At 37.1% G+C, this 16,541-nt stretch overlaps 2 protein-coding genes across 2 annotated transcripts in view; one reads left to right on the forward strand and one right to left on the reverse strand.

Moving 5' to 3' along the window:
• Positions 1 to 8,217, forward strand: part of C22H8orf88 (chromosome 22 C8orf88 homolog) — a 25,056-nt gene extending 16,839 nt beyond the window's left edge. The window contains exon 6 of the mRNA XM_021222399.2: positions 7,808 to 8,217. Coding sequence (XP_021078058.1) covers positions 7,808 to 7,831 — 24 coding nt within the window. The 3' untranslated portion in view covers positions 7,832 to 8,217. The remainder of the gene's footprint in view (positions 1 to 7,807) is intronic.
• Necab1 (N-terminal EF-hand calcium binding protein 1) overlaps positions 7,431 to 16,541 on the reverse strand; it is a 163,699-nt gene continuing 154,588 nt past the window's right edge. The window contains exons 11-13 of the mRNA XM_021222373.2: positions 15,103 to 15,180; positions 12,979 to 13,070; positions 7,431 to 11,064 (exon numbers count right to left, since the gene is read on the reverse strand). Of these exons, the coding sequence (XP_021078032.1) occupies positions 11,036 to 11,064; positions 12,979 to 13,070; positions 15,103 to 15,180 (199 nt within the window). The 3' untranslated portion in view covers positions 7,431 to 11,035. The remainder of the gene's footprint in view (positions 11,065 to 12,978; positions 13,071 to 15,102; positions 15,181 to 16,541) is intronic.

The following is a 16,541-nucleotide window of genomic DNA, read 5'->3' on the forward strand; positions in this document are numbered from 1 at the left end:
CTACCTAGTCATTGATATTTCCATGCCAAACCACCAACTGTATCAAAGTATATATATATATATATATATATATATATATATATATATATATATATGTATGTATGTATAATATATGTATATATATATATGTATGTATATATATGTATAGTAATATATATGTGTATATATATATATGTATAGTAATATATAATACATTTTGCTGGATGGAAAGGACATAAGTTTTCCTATCATACTCGAGTTTAAGTTGTTGCTCTATTTTGTATATTGCTATTTCAAGCTTGAACAGTGACTTACCTTGAACCTTAATTTAACAATTGAGGATAAGGTTGATGATTTCTGTGAGGCTAGGATTAAACCAAATAACATATTAAAATACAAATAATGTACCTATCAGTCATTCCTTTTGGTCTCTACTAACCTTGGCATTTTTTTTTTCATTCTGCATCTTTCCCTTTATTTTTTTCCAGTCATTGCCCCTGCTTCCTGGTTCCCCCTCCCACAGTTCCTGACCCCATTTTTCCTCCCCCTTGGCTTACCTCACTCTGGATGGTATTTTCTAGTTCCATCCATTTGCCTGCAAAATTTGTGAAGTAGTTTTTAATAGCTGAGTAGTATTCCATTGTGTAAATGTACCACATTTTCTGCACCCATTCTTCCTCTGAGGGACATCAGGGTGGTTTCCAGCTTCTCCTTATTATAAATAAGGCTGCTATGAGCATAGTGGAGCACATGTCCTTGTTATATATTGGAGCATCTCTTAGGTATATGCCCAGTAGTGGTATAGCTGGGTCTTCAGGCAGAACTATTTCCAATTTTCTGAGGAGCCACTGGATTGATTTCCAAAGTGTTTGTAACAGCTTGCAATTCCACCAGCAGTGGAGGAGCGCATCTGCTGATGCCTGATTTTTTTTTTTTTTTTAATCTTAACCTTTGTAGCTGGTGTAAGGTGGAATCTCAGGGCCATTTTGATTTGCATATCCCTGATAACTAAGGATGTTGAATACTTTTTAGGTGCATCTTGGACATTTGAGATTCTTTGTTTGAGAATTCTTCTTTTTAGCTCTGTACCCATTGCGCCCATTTTTAAATTGGGTTATTTAGTTTACTTGAGTCTAACATCTTGAATTCTTTGTCTATATTGGATAATAGTCCTCTCTTAGATGTACAGTTGGTAAAGATCTTTTCCCAGCTTGTTGGTTGCCATTTTGTCCTATTGACAGTGTTCTTAGCCTTATAGAACTTTTCAGTTTTATGAGGTCCCATTTATCAATTGTTGATCCTAGAGCCTGAACCATTAGTGTTCTGTTAAGAAAAAATTTTCCTGTGCTAACGATGTGTTCAAGGCATTTTCCCACTTTCTCTTCTATTAGATTCAGCATATCTAGTTTTATGTGGAGGTCCTTGATCTATTTGGAACTTGAACTTTTTACACGGAGATAAAAATGGATCAATGTGCATTCTTCTACATGCAGACTGCCAGTTAGGCCAGCACAATTTGTTGAAAATGCTGTCTTTTTTTCCACTGTGTGGTTTCTTCTTCTTTGTCAAGATCAATTGAGCATAGTTGTGTGGGTTTATTTCTAAGTCTTCAGTTCTATTCCATTGATCTACCTGTCTGTATGTGTATCAATACCATGTGGGTTTTTTTCACTATTGCTCTGTAGTACAGTTTGAGGTCAGGGATGGTGATCCCCCCAGAAATTCTTTTTCTGTTGAGAATAGTTTTCTCTATCCTGGCTTATTTGTTATTCCAGATGAAGTTGAGAATTGCACTTCCTATCTCTGGAAAGAAATTGAGTTGGAATTTTGATGGGTATTGCATTGAATCTGTAGATTGCTTTTGGGAAAATGGCCATTTTTACTATGTTAATCCCACCAATCCATGAGCATGGGAGATCTTCCATCTTCTGAGGTGTTATTTGATTTTTCTTCAGAGACTTGAAGTTCTTCTCATACAGATATTTCATTTGCTTGGTTAGAGCTACACCAAGATATTTTATATTATTTGTAACTATAGTGAAGGGTGTTGTTTCTCTGATTTCTTTCTCAACTCATCTATCCTTTGTGTAGAGGAAGGCCACTGATTTGTTTGAGTTAATTTTAATATCCATCCACTTTTCTGAAGTTGTTTACCAGCCATAGGAATTCTCTGGTGGAATTTTTGGGGTCTCTTATGTATACTATCATATCATCTGCAAATAGTAATACCTTGACTTCCATCTTTCCAATTTGTATCCCATTTGACCTTCTTTCAGTGTCTAATTGCTCTAGATAGAACTTCAAGCACTAAATTGAATATATAGGGAAAGAATGAGCATCCTTTTCTTGTCCCTGATTTTACTGGGATTACTTCATGTATCTCCCCATTTAATTTGATGTTGGCTTTTGGTTTGCTGTATATTGCTTTTATTATGTTATGTATGTGCCTTGAATTCCTGATCTTTCCAAGACTTTTAACATGAAGGGGTGTTATATTTTGTCAAAGGCTTTTTCAGCAGCTAATGAGATGATCATGTGACTTTTTCCTTTGAGTTTGTTTATATAGTGGATTATGTTGATGGATTTCCTTATATTGAACCATCCCTGCATCCCTGGGATGAAGTCTACTTTTTTTTTTTGTTTGTTTGTTTTTTCAAGACAGGGTTTCGCTGTGTAGCCCTGGCTGTCCTGGAACTCACTCTGTAGACCAGGCTGGCCTCGAACTCAGAAATCCGCCTGCCTCTGCCTCCCAAGTGCTGGGATTAAAGGCGTGCGCCACCACGCCCGGCTGGGATGAAGCCTACTTGATCATAGTGAATGATCATTTTTGTGTGTTCTTTGATTCGGTTTGCGAGAATTTTATTGAGTATTTTTTGCATCTATATTCATAAGCAAAATTAGTCTGAAGTTCTCTTTGTTGGGTCTTTGTGTGGTTTAGGTATCAGAGTAACTGTGACTTCATAGAATGAATTAGGTAGTGTTCCTTCTGTTTCTATTTTGTGCAATAGTTTGAAGAGTATTGGTATTAGGTCTTCTTTGAAGGTCTGATAGAATTCTGCACTAAAACTATCTGGCCCTGTTTTTTTTTGGGGGGGACTTTTAATGACTGCTTCTATTTCTTCAGGGCTTATGGGACTGTTTAGATAGGTCTTCTGGTCCTGATTTAACTTTGGTACCTGGTATCTGCCTAGAAAACCATCCATTTCATGTAGGTTTTCCAGTTTTGTTGAGTATAGGCTTTTGTAGTAGAATCTGCTGAGTTTTTTTAATTTACTCAGTTTCTGTTGCTATGTCTCCCTTTTCATTTCTAATTTTCTTAAATTGGATACTGTCTCTATGCCCTTTAGTTTGTTTGCCTAAGGGTTAATCTATCTTGTTGATTGTCTCAAAGAATCAGCTCTTAGTTTTGTTGATTATTTATATAGTTCTCTGTTTCTACTTGGTTGATTTGAGGCCTGAGTTTGGTTACTTCCCGAGGTCTACTCCTCACGGGTGAGTTTGCTTCTTTTTGTTCTAGGGCTTTCAGATGTGCTGTTAAGTTGCAAGTAGTAGGATCTCTCCAATTTCTTTTCTTTTTCTTCTTTTTTTCCCTTTTTTCTTTTTACTAGATATTTTCTTTATTTACATTTCAAATGTTATCTCCTTTCCTAGTTTCCCCTCCAAAAACCTTCTATCCCCTCAAAACACTCAGTGCTGTGAATTTTCCTCTTACCACTGCTTTCACTGTGTTGCATAAGTTTGGGTATGCTGTGCCTTCATTTTCATTAAATTCTAAAAAGTCTTTAATTTCTTTATTTCTTCCCTGACAAAGTTATCATCGAGTAGAAGGTTCTTCAGTTTTCATGAGTATGTGGGCTTTCTGCTGTTTTTGTTGTTATTGAAGGCCACCCTTAGTCTGTGGTGATCTGATAGAATACATAGAATTAATTCTTATCTTCTTGTATCTGTTGAGGCTTGTTTTATGTCTGATTATATGGTCAGTTTTGGAGAAGGTTCCAGGAGGTGCTGAGAAGAAGGTATATTCTTCTCTACTAGGGTAGAATGTCCTGTATATATCTGTTAAATCCATTTGGTTCATAAGTTCTGTTAGTTTCACTGTGTCTCTGTTTATTTTCTGTTTCCATGGTCTGTCCACTGGTGAGAGTAGGGTGTTGAAGTCTCCTATTATTATTGTGTGAGGTTCAATGTATGCTTTGAGCTTCAGTAACTTTTCTCTTACAAATGTGGGTACTCTTGTATTTGTGGCATATATGTTCAGAACTGAGAGATCATTTTGGTGGATTTTTCCTTTGATGAGTGTGAAGTACCCTTCTCCATCTCTTTTGATAACTTTTGGTTAGAAATCTATTTTATTGACTATTAGAATGACTACTCCAGCTTGGTTTTTGGGACCATTTGCTTGGAAAACATTTTTTCCAGTCTTTTACTCTGAGGTAGTACCTAATTTTGTCACTGATGTGTGTTTTCTCTATGCTCAGAATGCTGGGTCCTGTTTATGTAGCCAGGCTGTTAGCCTATGTCTTTTTATTGGGGAATTGAGTCCATTGATGTTGCGAGATATTAAAGACTAGTGACTCTCGCGTCTTGTTATTTGTTGTTAGAGATGGAATTATGTTTGTGTGGTTATCTTCTTTTGGGTTTGTTGAGATTGATTTCGGTTTTTTCTTTGGTGTAGTTTTCCTCCTTGTGTTGGAGTTTTCCTACTATTGTCTTCTGTAGGCCTGTATTATGGAAAGATATTGTTTAAATTTGGTTTTGTCGTGGAACATTTTGGTTTCTCTATATATGATGTTTGAGAGTTTTGCAGGATATAGTAGCCTGGGCTATCATTTGTATTCTCTTATGGTCTGCATGATATTTGTCCAAGATCTTCTGGTTTTTAGAGTCTCTGTTAAGAAGTCTGGTATAATTCTGATAGGTCTGTTTTTATATGTAACTTGACTGTTTCCCCTTACAGCTTTTAATAATCTTTCTTTGTTACTTGTATTTAGTGTTTTAATTATTATGTGACAGGAAGATTTTCTTTTCCAATCTATTTGGTGTTCTGTAGGCTTCTTGTATGTTTATGGCCATCTCTATCTTTATGTCAGGTAATTTTTCTTCTGTGATTTTGTTGAAGATGTTTTCTGGCCCTTTGAATTGGGGATCTTCACTCTCTTCTTCTATTCCTATTATTTTTAGTCTTGGTCTTTTCATTGTGTCTTGAATGATCCTGGCTTAGGATCATTCTGTACTTCGTATTTTTTTTACTGTTATGTCAGTATCTTCTGTGGTTTCTTCTTTGCCTGAGATTCTCTCTTCTATCTCTTGTATTCTGTTAGTGATGTTTGCTTCTGTCACTCCTGTTCTCTTTCTGAGGTTTTCATCTCCAGGGTTGCTTTTCTTTGTGATTTCTTTATTGTTTCTATTTTCTTTTTTGATCCTGGAAGGTTTTGTTCAACTCTTTCCCTCATTTGCTTGTGTTTTCCTGTATTTCTTTAAGGAACTTAGTGTTTCCTCTCTAAAGGCTTCTACCTGTTTACCTTTGTTCTCCTGTATTTCTTTAAGGGCATTTATTTATGTCTTCCTTAAGGTCCTCTATCATCTTCATGAGATGGGATTTTAGGTAAGAATCTAGCTTTTCAGGTGTGTTCGGGTATCCAGGGCTTGCTGTGGTGGTTCTTCTGATGGTGCCAAGTTGCATTGGGTACTATCTTTTATGATCTTGCACTTGCCTCTGCCCATCGCATTATCCCTGGTGTTAACTGGCCTGCGTGTCTCTGAATGGAAGCAGGTAGAGCTGGTTTCCTTGGAGGAAGGGAGTGCTGTCTCTGGTTAGGGTGGACCTCCTGTGTCTCTGGTTACTGTGGACCTCCTGAGATGCAGATTAGCTGTAGAATGTGGGAGGGTATTGGACCAGATGGTCTGCTGTGGGTGGAGAAGTGGACCGGAAGGAAGGTAGAGTTTGGCAGGGTGAGTAGTCCCTTGTCAGCTGGGTTCTGAGGGTGTCCCAGCTGGCTTGGGTATTTGAGCGAGATTCTCACCTGTGTCCCTGGTTACTATGGACCTCCTGGGAGGCACACAGGCTGTAGGGTGTAAGAGATTATCATCCCACTGATATGGCTCAGGTAGGGAAGCAGACCTCAACCTATCCTTTGCAGTTTTTGATTGATTGTTTTCAAAATCACTATTTTCTTTAGGTAAAAGCAATGATAATTCTAAGATGAAACTTGGAACATCAGTGTGCTGAGAAAAGTTTCACTCTGGCCTATACAATATTATCTTTTCCCAATTTTGAATTTTTTATTAGATATTTTCTTCATTTACATTTCAAATGCTATGCCAAAAGTCCCCTATACACTATCCCCACCCTAGTCCCCAACCCACCCACTACTGCTTCCTGGCCCTGGTGTTCCCCTGTACTGGGGCATATGACCTTCACAAGACCAAGGGCCTCTCCTCCCAATGATGGCCGACTAGGCCATCTACTGCTACATAAGAAGAAGGAAGATCAAAGTGTGGATACTTCAATCCTCCTTAGAAAGGGGAACAAAATACCCATGGAAGGAGATACAGAGACAAAGTTTGCAGCTGAGACAGAAGGAAGGACCATCCAGAGACTGCCCCNCCTGGGGATCCATCCCATAATCAGCCACCAAACCCAGACACTACTGCACATGCCAGCCAGATTTTGCTGACAGGACCCAATTTTGGAATTTTTAACTCTTGAAATTCCGTACCATTCCTGCTGGGCAGGAGCAGGAGCAGGTCTAGTCATGAGGACCTCAGTTTGGATCTCTACAACCCATCTCAAAAGCTAGGTGTGGGGCCTAAGGAAATAGGAGGGCCTTGAGGTTGGCTGACTGTCAACCAGTTCCAAGTTCAGTGATCCACCTTATCTCAAGAGAGTAAGGAGGAAGGCATTGAGCAGAACACCTGGCATGCCCATTTGGTCTATATGCATGTGTATGTGTGCTTCAGTTGGCACACACATACAAATCCTCATTATAAGTAAATATATTTCTTTGGTTATAAGTAAAAATATTTATATTGATTATTCCTATCAATATTTCATAATTGAAACGTAATAGGTGCCTCAAGCCAGTTAAACAGTGTGTGTGTGTGTGTGTGTGTGTGTGTGTGTGTGTGTAGGTGAATGGGTGACACTGTGTATGTAGAGAGGTCAAACATAGCATTGCAGGGGTCTCTACTCTTTCCGTCATATTGATCTTGGGAATCACACTCAGGTCATCAGGATTGGTGGCTAGCACCTTCACCCACTGAGCCATCTCACTAGATCATTAGCCATGTTTTTGGAAATTAAATCAGGAAGTACAATTGTTTAATAATACTTTAAAAAAAAGAAATATTTGGCAAAGAAAGGGGTATTAGATACTTGAATTTTCTCACTTGTTTGAAGATCTAAGGGAACATATAATTTCTTGGTCTGTAAGAATAAATACAAATTTCAATTATACATAAAACACAATCACTTTTTATTTCAGGCTTAAATAATTCATTAACACTTTATTTTGCTAATAAAAGCTTGACAAACTTCTTTTGAGTAAACATACATTAGAATTGCTTACTTTTGCTTTATACATTAACAACATTTATAAAACTAGGCACCACAGGAACAGAACACCAGACTTGGAATACAATTTACTATTTTTAAGAATGGACTACACAGGTTTACTGAAACACCAATGTATTTGATAGTTCCAGTAACTTTAATAGTTTCTATAGTAACATGCATTTAGATAGAAGTAGATTAATAGCATTTGGTTGAATAAGCTAAGTTGTAAAAACTGTAGTCTAATTGATAAATTGTCTTTCTTCTATATTACAGGAAAACAACCAAAGTTTTAAGTAGCATTTTAAGAACAGATGAATTTGAAGATAAAGAATTATTCATTTTATATTTTGGACACCTGCAAATGAAGTGGATCTAGTAACAATAACTAATGGACTGTGACGATTCAATTTATTTTTACTTTTGATGGTTGGCTATTTGGCTTCTCATAAAAGGAGAAAGAGATATTTTAAAGTATAAAGAATTTTTCTAATCAGTTTCAACTTTGCAGGCAGTTCCTGCAAAAATTGGGAAGTAACACTCGAAAGTGGGGATGTTGTTGGCGAAGTGGGAAGACTGTATTATATTTGCATGCTACTTGCAATTCTTGTTTTTCACCACTTGTAATAATGGAATGGAAATGTAAGCTGTAAAGATTCTCAAATATAAAATATTTGCTATGATGTATATATGGTACAGAATTTTTGTTGCCCTTAACATCAGTCACTTGGTCTTTTCTCCACTGATTGTACATCAGCACATGGCAAAGCATAGTTGTCAATGGCAGGGGTAGGGGAGACTTTCAGAAACGTGATTGATTCACTGGGTTCTTAATAACAATATGGCCTTAGGGTCACACCTCCTAGCAGTGGTGAACGGTTTGAAAAGGTACTTAATTGAAAAGGTACTTAACTGAAAGGTACTTAATTGAAAGGTACTTTTGAAGGAAGATGATGCTTAATGTTCTTCATCAGATTATAAGATCAAGAGTCACACGGTGGGGAAATAAAATTGAAATTGACTCCAAAAGAGGAAAAATTCAGGCTGCAAATAATTGAGGCAAATTAAGTTTTGATTCTGTCATTCCTCATAGAGAATCTGGAGGCTTAAGCTTTTAATTCCTAGGGATTTAATGCAATAAACTTCATATAATGTGTCAGAAACACTGCAGACAGAAAGGTAAGTAAATATAAGTTCACTACTTCTACTCCTGTGTCCTGGGATCATGGGAAAGTCATTCAAGGCCACTGTTCCTCAGCAATATCATCTCTTCATGAATGTGAAGTTCTAAAACCAGTGCCTCTTGTCTGCTGTTTTGGGGGTGCTTGTCCAGATTTTAACATTTAGTCCATAGTAGATGTCCCAGCTTGGCCTTTCAGTAGATTCTTGTTCATTACTTGGATCCTCAGAGAAAGGATCATTTTTTAATAGGGAAAAATACCCCTTCGTTAATCATAAATTTATTGTTTGTTTGAAAATGAGATATTCTATAGCGCTATTGTTGTGTGATTGTGTGTGTGTGTGTGTGTGTGTGTGTGTTGTCCCTACTATTTTCCTTTTGGTCATAGGATCCAGTATTGTATGAATTTTCATACCTAATCACACACACACTTAAAACATACCTATTTGCATAATGTCTGAGATCAGAATTAGCAGAGTTTAACAAGTTTATTTGCTTTTTTTTCTCAGGTCCTTTTGATTCTAGTTTAATATATTTACAAACCTCATTCAAATTTGTAACCAGAGGGCCTTTCTCCAAACTCTGTTTCTGGTCAGAGCCCCTTTTCAGTTAGACGACTCTACTTTTCAGTAGACTAACTCCTACTTTGAAAAACTACCTAGTGTACAAAACACTTGATAGAATTTTGGGGTTCGATATGAAGTGAACCAGTTAAGAAAGACAGCATTGCGATGGGTTGTAATCTGTATTGTGAAAACATTTATCCCAGGATTTTCCAGAAGCATATGTAATTACAGTCCCCTGCATTTTGTCTCAGAGCTTATCCCAGAGACAGCAGTAGGTCCCTTCTGCATTAGGAGAACTTTGCTGTCCCCTTCCCTTTCCCACAGTGGACAGGAGGTCTCAGTAGCCATCAGATAACTCCAGCGACGTCTTGTCCTGCACACCTGTAACAGAAGAGCTGAGACAAGCACGTCTTCATACTGCTTGTCCCCTTAAGATCCTACTACAGTGCATGTGTGCGCGTGGAAGTTGCTAGTGTCTAACAGCTATGAGATTTTATATCGATTTATGAGGACTGAATATACAAAACTATTCCATACAGTACTGAGATGGTATTCTCATCTCATAGTTACGAAATGAAATTTTCATTCAAGCTCTCTATTTCCCTAGGTATTCTACCTGTTAAAAAACCATAATATTGTACATATATTTTCCATTAAGAGTTTTATAGGCATTTGTATGAGAGCATAACATGAGAGTAGTTGTATGTGTAGTTCTGTAGCAGCGTCTATAAGCAGAGCCTCTAGGGAGGAGTAGATAAGGTGGATAGTTTATCGTAGTTGCCTTCGGAAAGTTTACAAAATAGGTGAATTCAGTTGTAAACTTTTGTGCTTGTTTTAATTTCTTTATTCATTTGAGTTGAAGTTCTACTTCTATTTAAAGTACTGAATCTAAAAACCTTCACTTAAATTCAAGTGCTCATTTTTTATAAGAATAGTTATTTATATGGGTCACATACCAAAGCATTCTGCCATAAACTTTTATTTCCCCAAAGTAAAGCTCTCCTCTTTGCTCAGTACTGCCTAGCTTATATATGAGAATTATAATACTTATAAAATACCAGTTTACAACATGAGACATAGACAGAGCTTCTACAGGCTATAACCTAGGCTGTTTTATGCATTTATGTTAATAGCGAATAGTTGGAGGACCATATGGAAAAAGAATGTTTCTCTCACAGAAAAATGTGTCACTGAAAAAGGTCACAAAGCACAGATTTACTCATTTAGAGCAGTGGGTTTCAATGTGAGGGTTGTGACTTCTTTGCATATCAGATATTCTGCATATCAGATATTTACATTATGATTCATAACTAGCAAAATCACAGTTATGAAGTAGCAATGAAATAATTTTATGGTTAGGGTCATCACAATATGAGAAAAGTATTAAAGGGCCGCAGCAATCAGAAAGTTGAGAACCACTGCTATAGAGCATATGCCAGTTTACAAACCCTGGCCTATGCTTTAGAAGTTCTCACTTAGCATTTTTACCACAATTATCACACTTTTTTACTTTATTTATATACCATTTTCATATATTTGGGTTTTGCTATAATGATTGATTACAATGTAGCAGATCAATTCCCATCAAATATCAAGAGTAACAACTGAAAATAGTTACAGAAGACACTTTAGAAGAGTGTGCTAACAACACAGTGAACAAAAGTGTGCAGCTGGTTGACAACCACAGAGAACTTTGCAGTTGACATTTCAGATAAGAACACATACACTTGGAACAATAAAGACATTGTGTAGGGACATCTAATTGTTGTTCAGGATCCACCATGAAGCTGAAAGGAGAAAAAAAAAAAGATAATATGTGGTTTTAGGGCGGAAAAAGTCCAAACTGTAGAGACCATTCCTTTTATCTCCAGTCTGCAGAATTAGTTTTTCTCATTTTAAATTTTAGGTGCTTTGAGATAAATGAGTTATTCCTGTGTAATTATACTGTGGGTTTTTGTACTTTGTTGTCTAAGACTTTATAATATACGAATATATATATATATATATATATATATATATATATATATATATATATAAAATATATTCATCTTTGTAACAAGATTATAAACACTTTGACATTGTTGCAATCTACCTAATCTTAGCAGTTATTAGGAAATAACATAATGTATTTCTACACCTGTTTCAGTCTAAGCAAATGGATGTATTATAAACAATTTTAATATGTTTAGATTTAAACACTAGAAATGTGTTCCCCAATGAATATAAATACACAAACATACCAGTGGGAAAGGAATACCACTACCGGCATGTCTTGATAAAGAGCGGATGGAACGGGGTAAGCTTTGCTTTTAAAGTTGCTGATTGCTTGTACTGGGGCCTTCTTTCCTGGGCACCCTCTTCCCTCTGTGGCAAGGATATTCTGGTTCCGTAGCTGAGAAATTTATACTCTGATGTCTGTATGGTGTCTGACAGTTGATGGGCCTGCATTGCTGTATTTTAGCATCCATCATTTGACTTTTGAATTTAAAGTTTCAAAGGGATAGATATACTTTGTCTGGTTTCTCTGCTTATGTCTGAATGGTATTTGGCTTACTTGAAACATATCTTACTTTTGCTTTTCTAAACATCATAGCTGCCACCTTCGGATTTTAGAAACTCTCAGACTCTCAGTTCTTATCTGTACATGTCCCCATTCAGAATTCATCTTACTGTGGTTCTGCAGTTGGAGTCTCAGCAGGACCCTGGTGTGGGTTCTTTTCTTCCCTGGCCTGGGTCATTGTCCTGTTTGGTCAGTTACCACTTCATGATGGCTAGTTTTGACCATGTTGTTATCCATTTAAAAAAACTCCAGGAACTCAAAATTTTTGTTCATATATCTAACTAAGATACTCTCCACCTTCAAGTTAAGAAAGGTAACTTCTTTAAGTCTATAAAGCATGCGTTGCCTCTAGTGATAACAATTTTGTGCCTTGAACTGTGTTTTATTTTATGTAAATGTGTGCCTTTTGTAAATATGTATATATTTCCACACACATATAAACATATAGAGATATGTACATATATTTTAAGTGGGATAGATATCCTTTATCCTTAGAGACTATGTTTTTATTCTGTAGTTAGTTAGCTCCTAGCAAAATGCTCAGTCAGAACAGGATCCCAGCAGTGCCAATACCTAGCTTAAGTATCTCGGGAACCCCACGGTCCAGGTCACAGTATCACTCAGTAATATATGCATAGTTAATAACTGAGTCAGTGAGTAGGTTAGCAAGTGAACTTTCTCAGTAATCTTAAGCTTTTCCCAGATTTTTAAGACAATTTCATTCCAAACATGTCTCCTCCTGTTCTTTCTCCCACTTACAAACATCATTTTCATAACTATTATAATGAACTTTTCTAACATATATCTAAGCTCCATCCTGTGATCACTTATTTCAAATTGCATTCAGCATACTAGATTGTAATGAAACATTTGAATAATTTTTCATGTACATGGGTTGACTTAGATTTTATGAAAATTGTGGTGACCAACTACCTACCAGCACTAGGTTTAATGTAGCTACAGACAAAAAGTCATTAAGGACAAAAGACAATACAATATTTCTTTCCCCTCCCCAAATTGAAAATGAGGGAACAGGACAGAAAGCATCAGTGGTGAAGTGTGAGAGTATGCTTTCTTATAAGTCAGGGCAGTGGGGGCAGCAAAGCATGTAGAAGCATGGGGCATGCTCCAGGGTAGTTACCAGGGACTAGCATAGTAGATGTGAGCTCTGGAGTTTCCAAGAAATCCACGTTGCTTCTTTGGAACGTCTTGCTGTAATTCGTCTGGAGGTGGCTGCAAAATGATTGCAGGTTAAAGCTGTGCGTTTTTATTTAAAGCCTTTCTAGGTAGTGTGCAGCAGAGATCAAATCCACCCAGGATGTCAAGATTTGGAGTGGTTTGAACGAAATGCCCAGACACAGTCTCTTCTCTTGATGCTTATTTAACGTTAAGAGAACCTAAAGAGTAGTAATTGTCACAAAAAATGTAGATGAAAGGCATTTAGGATAAGCATATAAGATATGCTACATTGGGAGATAAGCTAAATCCCAGGAGAAATGGACAAATGAAAAGCAACTTGATATGTTCATATGTAGAGAACAGGACATCTAAGAACAGGAACTGTAAATTTTCCGTGATTGGAGAATGAGATGGGATTTAAACTCTCTTTAAAAAGGCCAGAATGCTTGGAGTTGCTGTCGGGGTCTCTGCCTGAAGTGCTATGGTTGTCACTGTGTCTTCATTACTGCACAGTAGGTGTCAATTATTGTCACTAGGCAAGCACTCTGCTGCATCCCTGGACTGCCCCTTGAAGCCACAAAAACAACAATGTAAGGTGAAATGCGAATCAGTTGAACTTCCCAGACTTCTCTTACCTTTATTACGTAGCACTCCCCAACACTGATACTAGAGAGCTATATTTTCTGTACTACCTAAAATCACCAGGAACTGTTTATATAATAGAATAAAAAGTTCCTCATGTCATTTAAAATTGTATATTTGTTAGTAAATTTACTAGATTGTAACATAGTACAGCACTGGAATTCTTGTAAGTATATGAGTTTAGTTACACTTAAATTTTGCTAAAATTGTGATGACCAACTAGCAACCATTATTAGGTTTATTGTAGCTAGAAACATAGTCATTAAGAACAAAAGACAGTGAAATATTTCTTCCTCTCTCCGAATTGTCAAGAAAGGACCAGGAAAGAAAACACCATTAAGTGTGGGAAGTCATGAAACAATCACTAAGTATAAAGTACTATAAACTACCCCCTGCTCTCAGTTTGAACTATGCTAGCTCCTGTCACTGCCCTGGAGCACGCTCTATGTGCCCGTGTGCTCTCTGCCACCTTTCTATTTTATTTTTTAAAAGATAGCAGGATTTTCCACACTTTATCATTTTTTTTTTACATTTTTCCTCTCAAAGTTGGTTTGTAAGTTTTTCCAATGACTTTTATTCCTTTTTGTAATTTTTTGTAATGTTTTAAGGACTTTAAAAACATATTGGCCAATGTGTATAGTTTAAATTTAAATGAAACAAAATGATATGCACAGAGCAAAATGATATAGTTCATGAAGCATCATGCACTTATCCTCCTTAAGACATCTAAGACCCTCTTGTGTTAAAGTTTCTATTGCTGTGAACAGATACCATGCCATGGCAACTCATATAAGGGAAAACTTTTAAATGGGGCTGCTTGCAGTTTTGTTCATTATTAACATGGTGGGAAGTATGGTGGCATGGAGACAGATATGGTACTATAGAAGGAGCTGAGAGTTCTACATTTTGATCCATACGCAGCAGGAACCTTTCTGCCACAATGGTTGTAGCTTGAGCATATGAGACTTCAAAACCTGCCCCCATAGTGACACACCACATCTCCTAATATTACCACTCCTATGATCCAAGCATTCAAACCCTAAGTCTATTGGGTGGGCATTTATTCAAACCACCACACTTGTCGAATTCTGTTTCACCAAGAACATCAGTAAAATGCAAATACTCAAGGTGAGATCAATATGAAATAAATTCTGACAACTGTAGGTTCAGTGTAATAAGGCAAGTTTTAAGATGAAGCAAACACCTCAGACCTGGTGGTGCAGGTCTGGAATTCTGGCTATTCCAGGATGAAGCAACTGAATGGACTTCGTTAGAGAGTATAAACTTACAGGGCAGCTGGGCTGTAACAGCGGTGGAGTGCTTACTCAGCATGCTCAAGTCCTTGGTTCAATCTCTAGCACCAAATAAAGCTTTCCCAATGCTTCATGGTGTACATTGCCACACCCACACCCAGAAAACAAGTAATTTTTTCCTCGGAACTTACCGGTTCCACACACTGCTATTTTCCCAGAATTCATAAATCATGTAGCGAGATTCATTTGAAAGCTTCTGTATAGAGATACTGAAATAGAAAAGGCATGATTGGGCCCTGGAAGTTAGAGAAGCAAATGGAGGGGTAGGGGAGATGACTCGGGGTGAAACATAAATACCAACCTGAAAGATCTTCATGGCTATCTAAGCTTGCCCCAATGAATAATGTGGAGACCAACCAAGGAAGACTTCCAACAGCCTCAGGCCTCCAGGGTGTACATGTGCACATTCGCTGACACACATACCCATGACACACTGCACCCACACAACCAGAAAATTTCCAATTTGTATATGTAGTATACAACATTTGACCTATGTGTATAAGAAACAAAGTAGCCTGGTGTAGGAAGAATATCAAATGGCTTTATCAAGGACTGAATACCTCAGGGTAGGTAGTTTGGCATACAATTTTAGTAATACCTTTGAGCACTTATTCAAAGTTTCTAGTTGTGTATTTTGTGTTTTGTATATATCTGTGCACCATTTTCATTCCTGGGACCCATGGAGGCCAGAAAAAGATATATTCCCCTGAAACTAGGGTAATAGTTGTGAGCCACCACGTGATTATTTCAAATCCAACCTGAGTCCTCTAGAAGAGCCTCTGGTAATCTTAACCACTGAGCATCTCTTCCCCCCCCCCACCTCCCGATTTGAAAATGTTTCTAAACATCTCATGCCAAAATTTACTAAAAATTCTTTGTTTTTAAAACTATCCTGTTCATGGCAGTGTAGGGTAGAATAGAGGGCAGCTGTCATGTAAAGCCTAGAGAAACGTTAAACAAGCAAGAACACAGATGAGGAAGATCCACATTAGCATCAGAACAGCGGGACAGAGGGACGTGGGCACGAGGGTCATGAGCTTGTGTAAGAAGAAACAGACCTGAGATGCATGTAAAACTCAATTCTTAATGACATCTCTCTTAGTCTAATGTTTCAAAGTATATTTAAGGCTTTACCAATGAAATTAATGCAGATTTAGGATTTACCTATTTGTGACCACCACCAGGTGGCAGTAACTTTACAAAAGGAATTGAAATTTATTTTCGTTTTAAAAGATCCTGCTCATGGCAGAGTGGAGTATGCATAAAAGATATTTTGTTTCTTTTATTCTTGTAGTACAGTTAAAAAAACCCTATAATTTGGTTTCTTGGGCATGATGTGCTAATGTTACCAGTTGAACTTAAGATTTTCTGAATACATGTTTGTTACATGGTAATAGTTTAGTACAACAGAAAGTTTGTAATTTTCTTACCCCAGGAGTTCATGGAAAGCTTTGTGACTTTTCCAATAAACCTCCAAAGTGACCTGCAAACTACTGTGCATATATATGTTTATCTGGGAAGAGAACTGATAGCTTATTTAGTGTCTTGAAGGTATCCCCAATGCTCAAAT

This window comes from Mus pahari, chromosome 22, assembly GCF_900095145.1.
Source record: "Mus pahari chromosome 22, PAHARI_EIJ_v1.1, whole genome shotgun sequence".
Taxonomy (NCBI): Eukaryota; Metazoa; Chordata; class Mammalia; order Rodentia; family Muridae; genus Mus; species Mus pahari.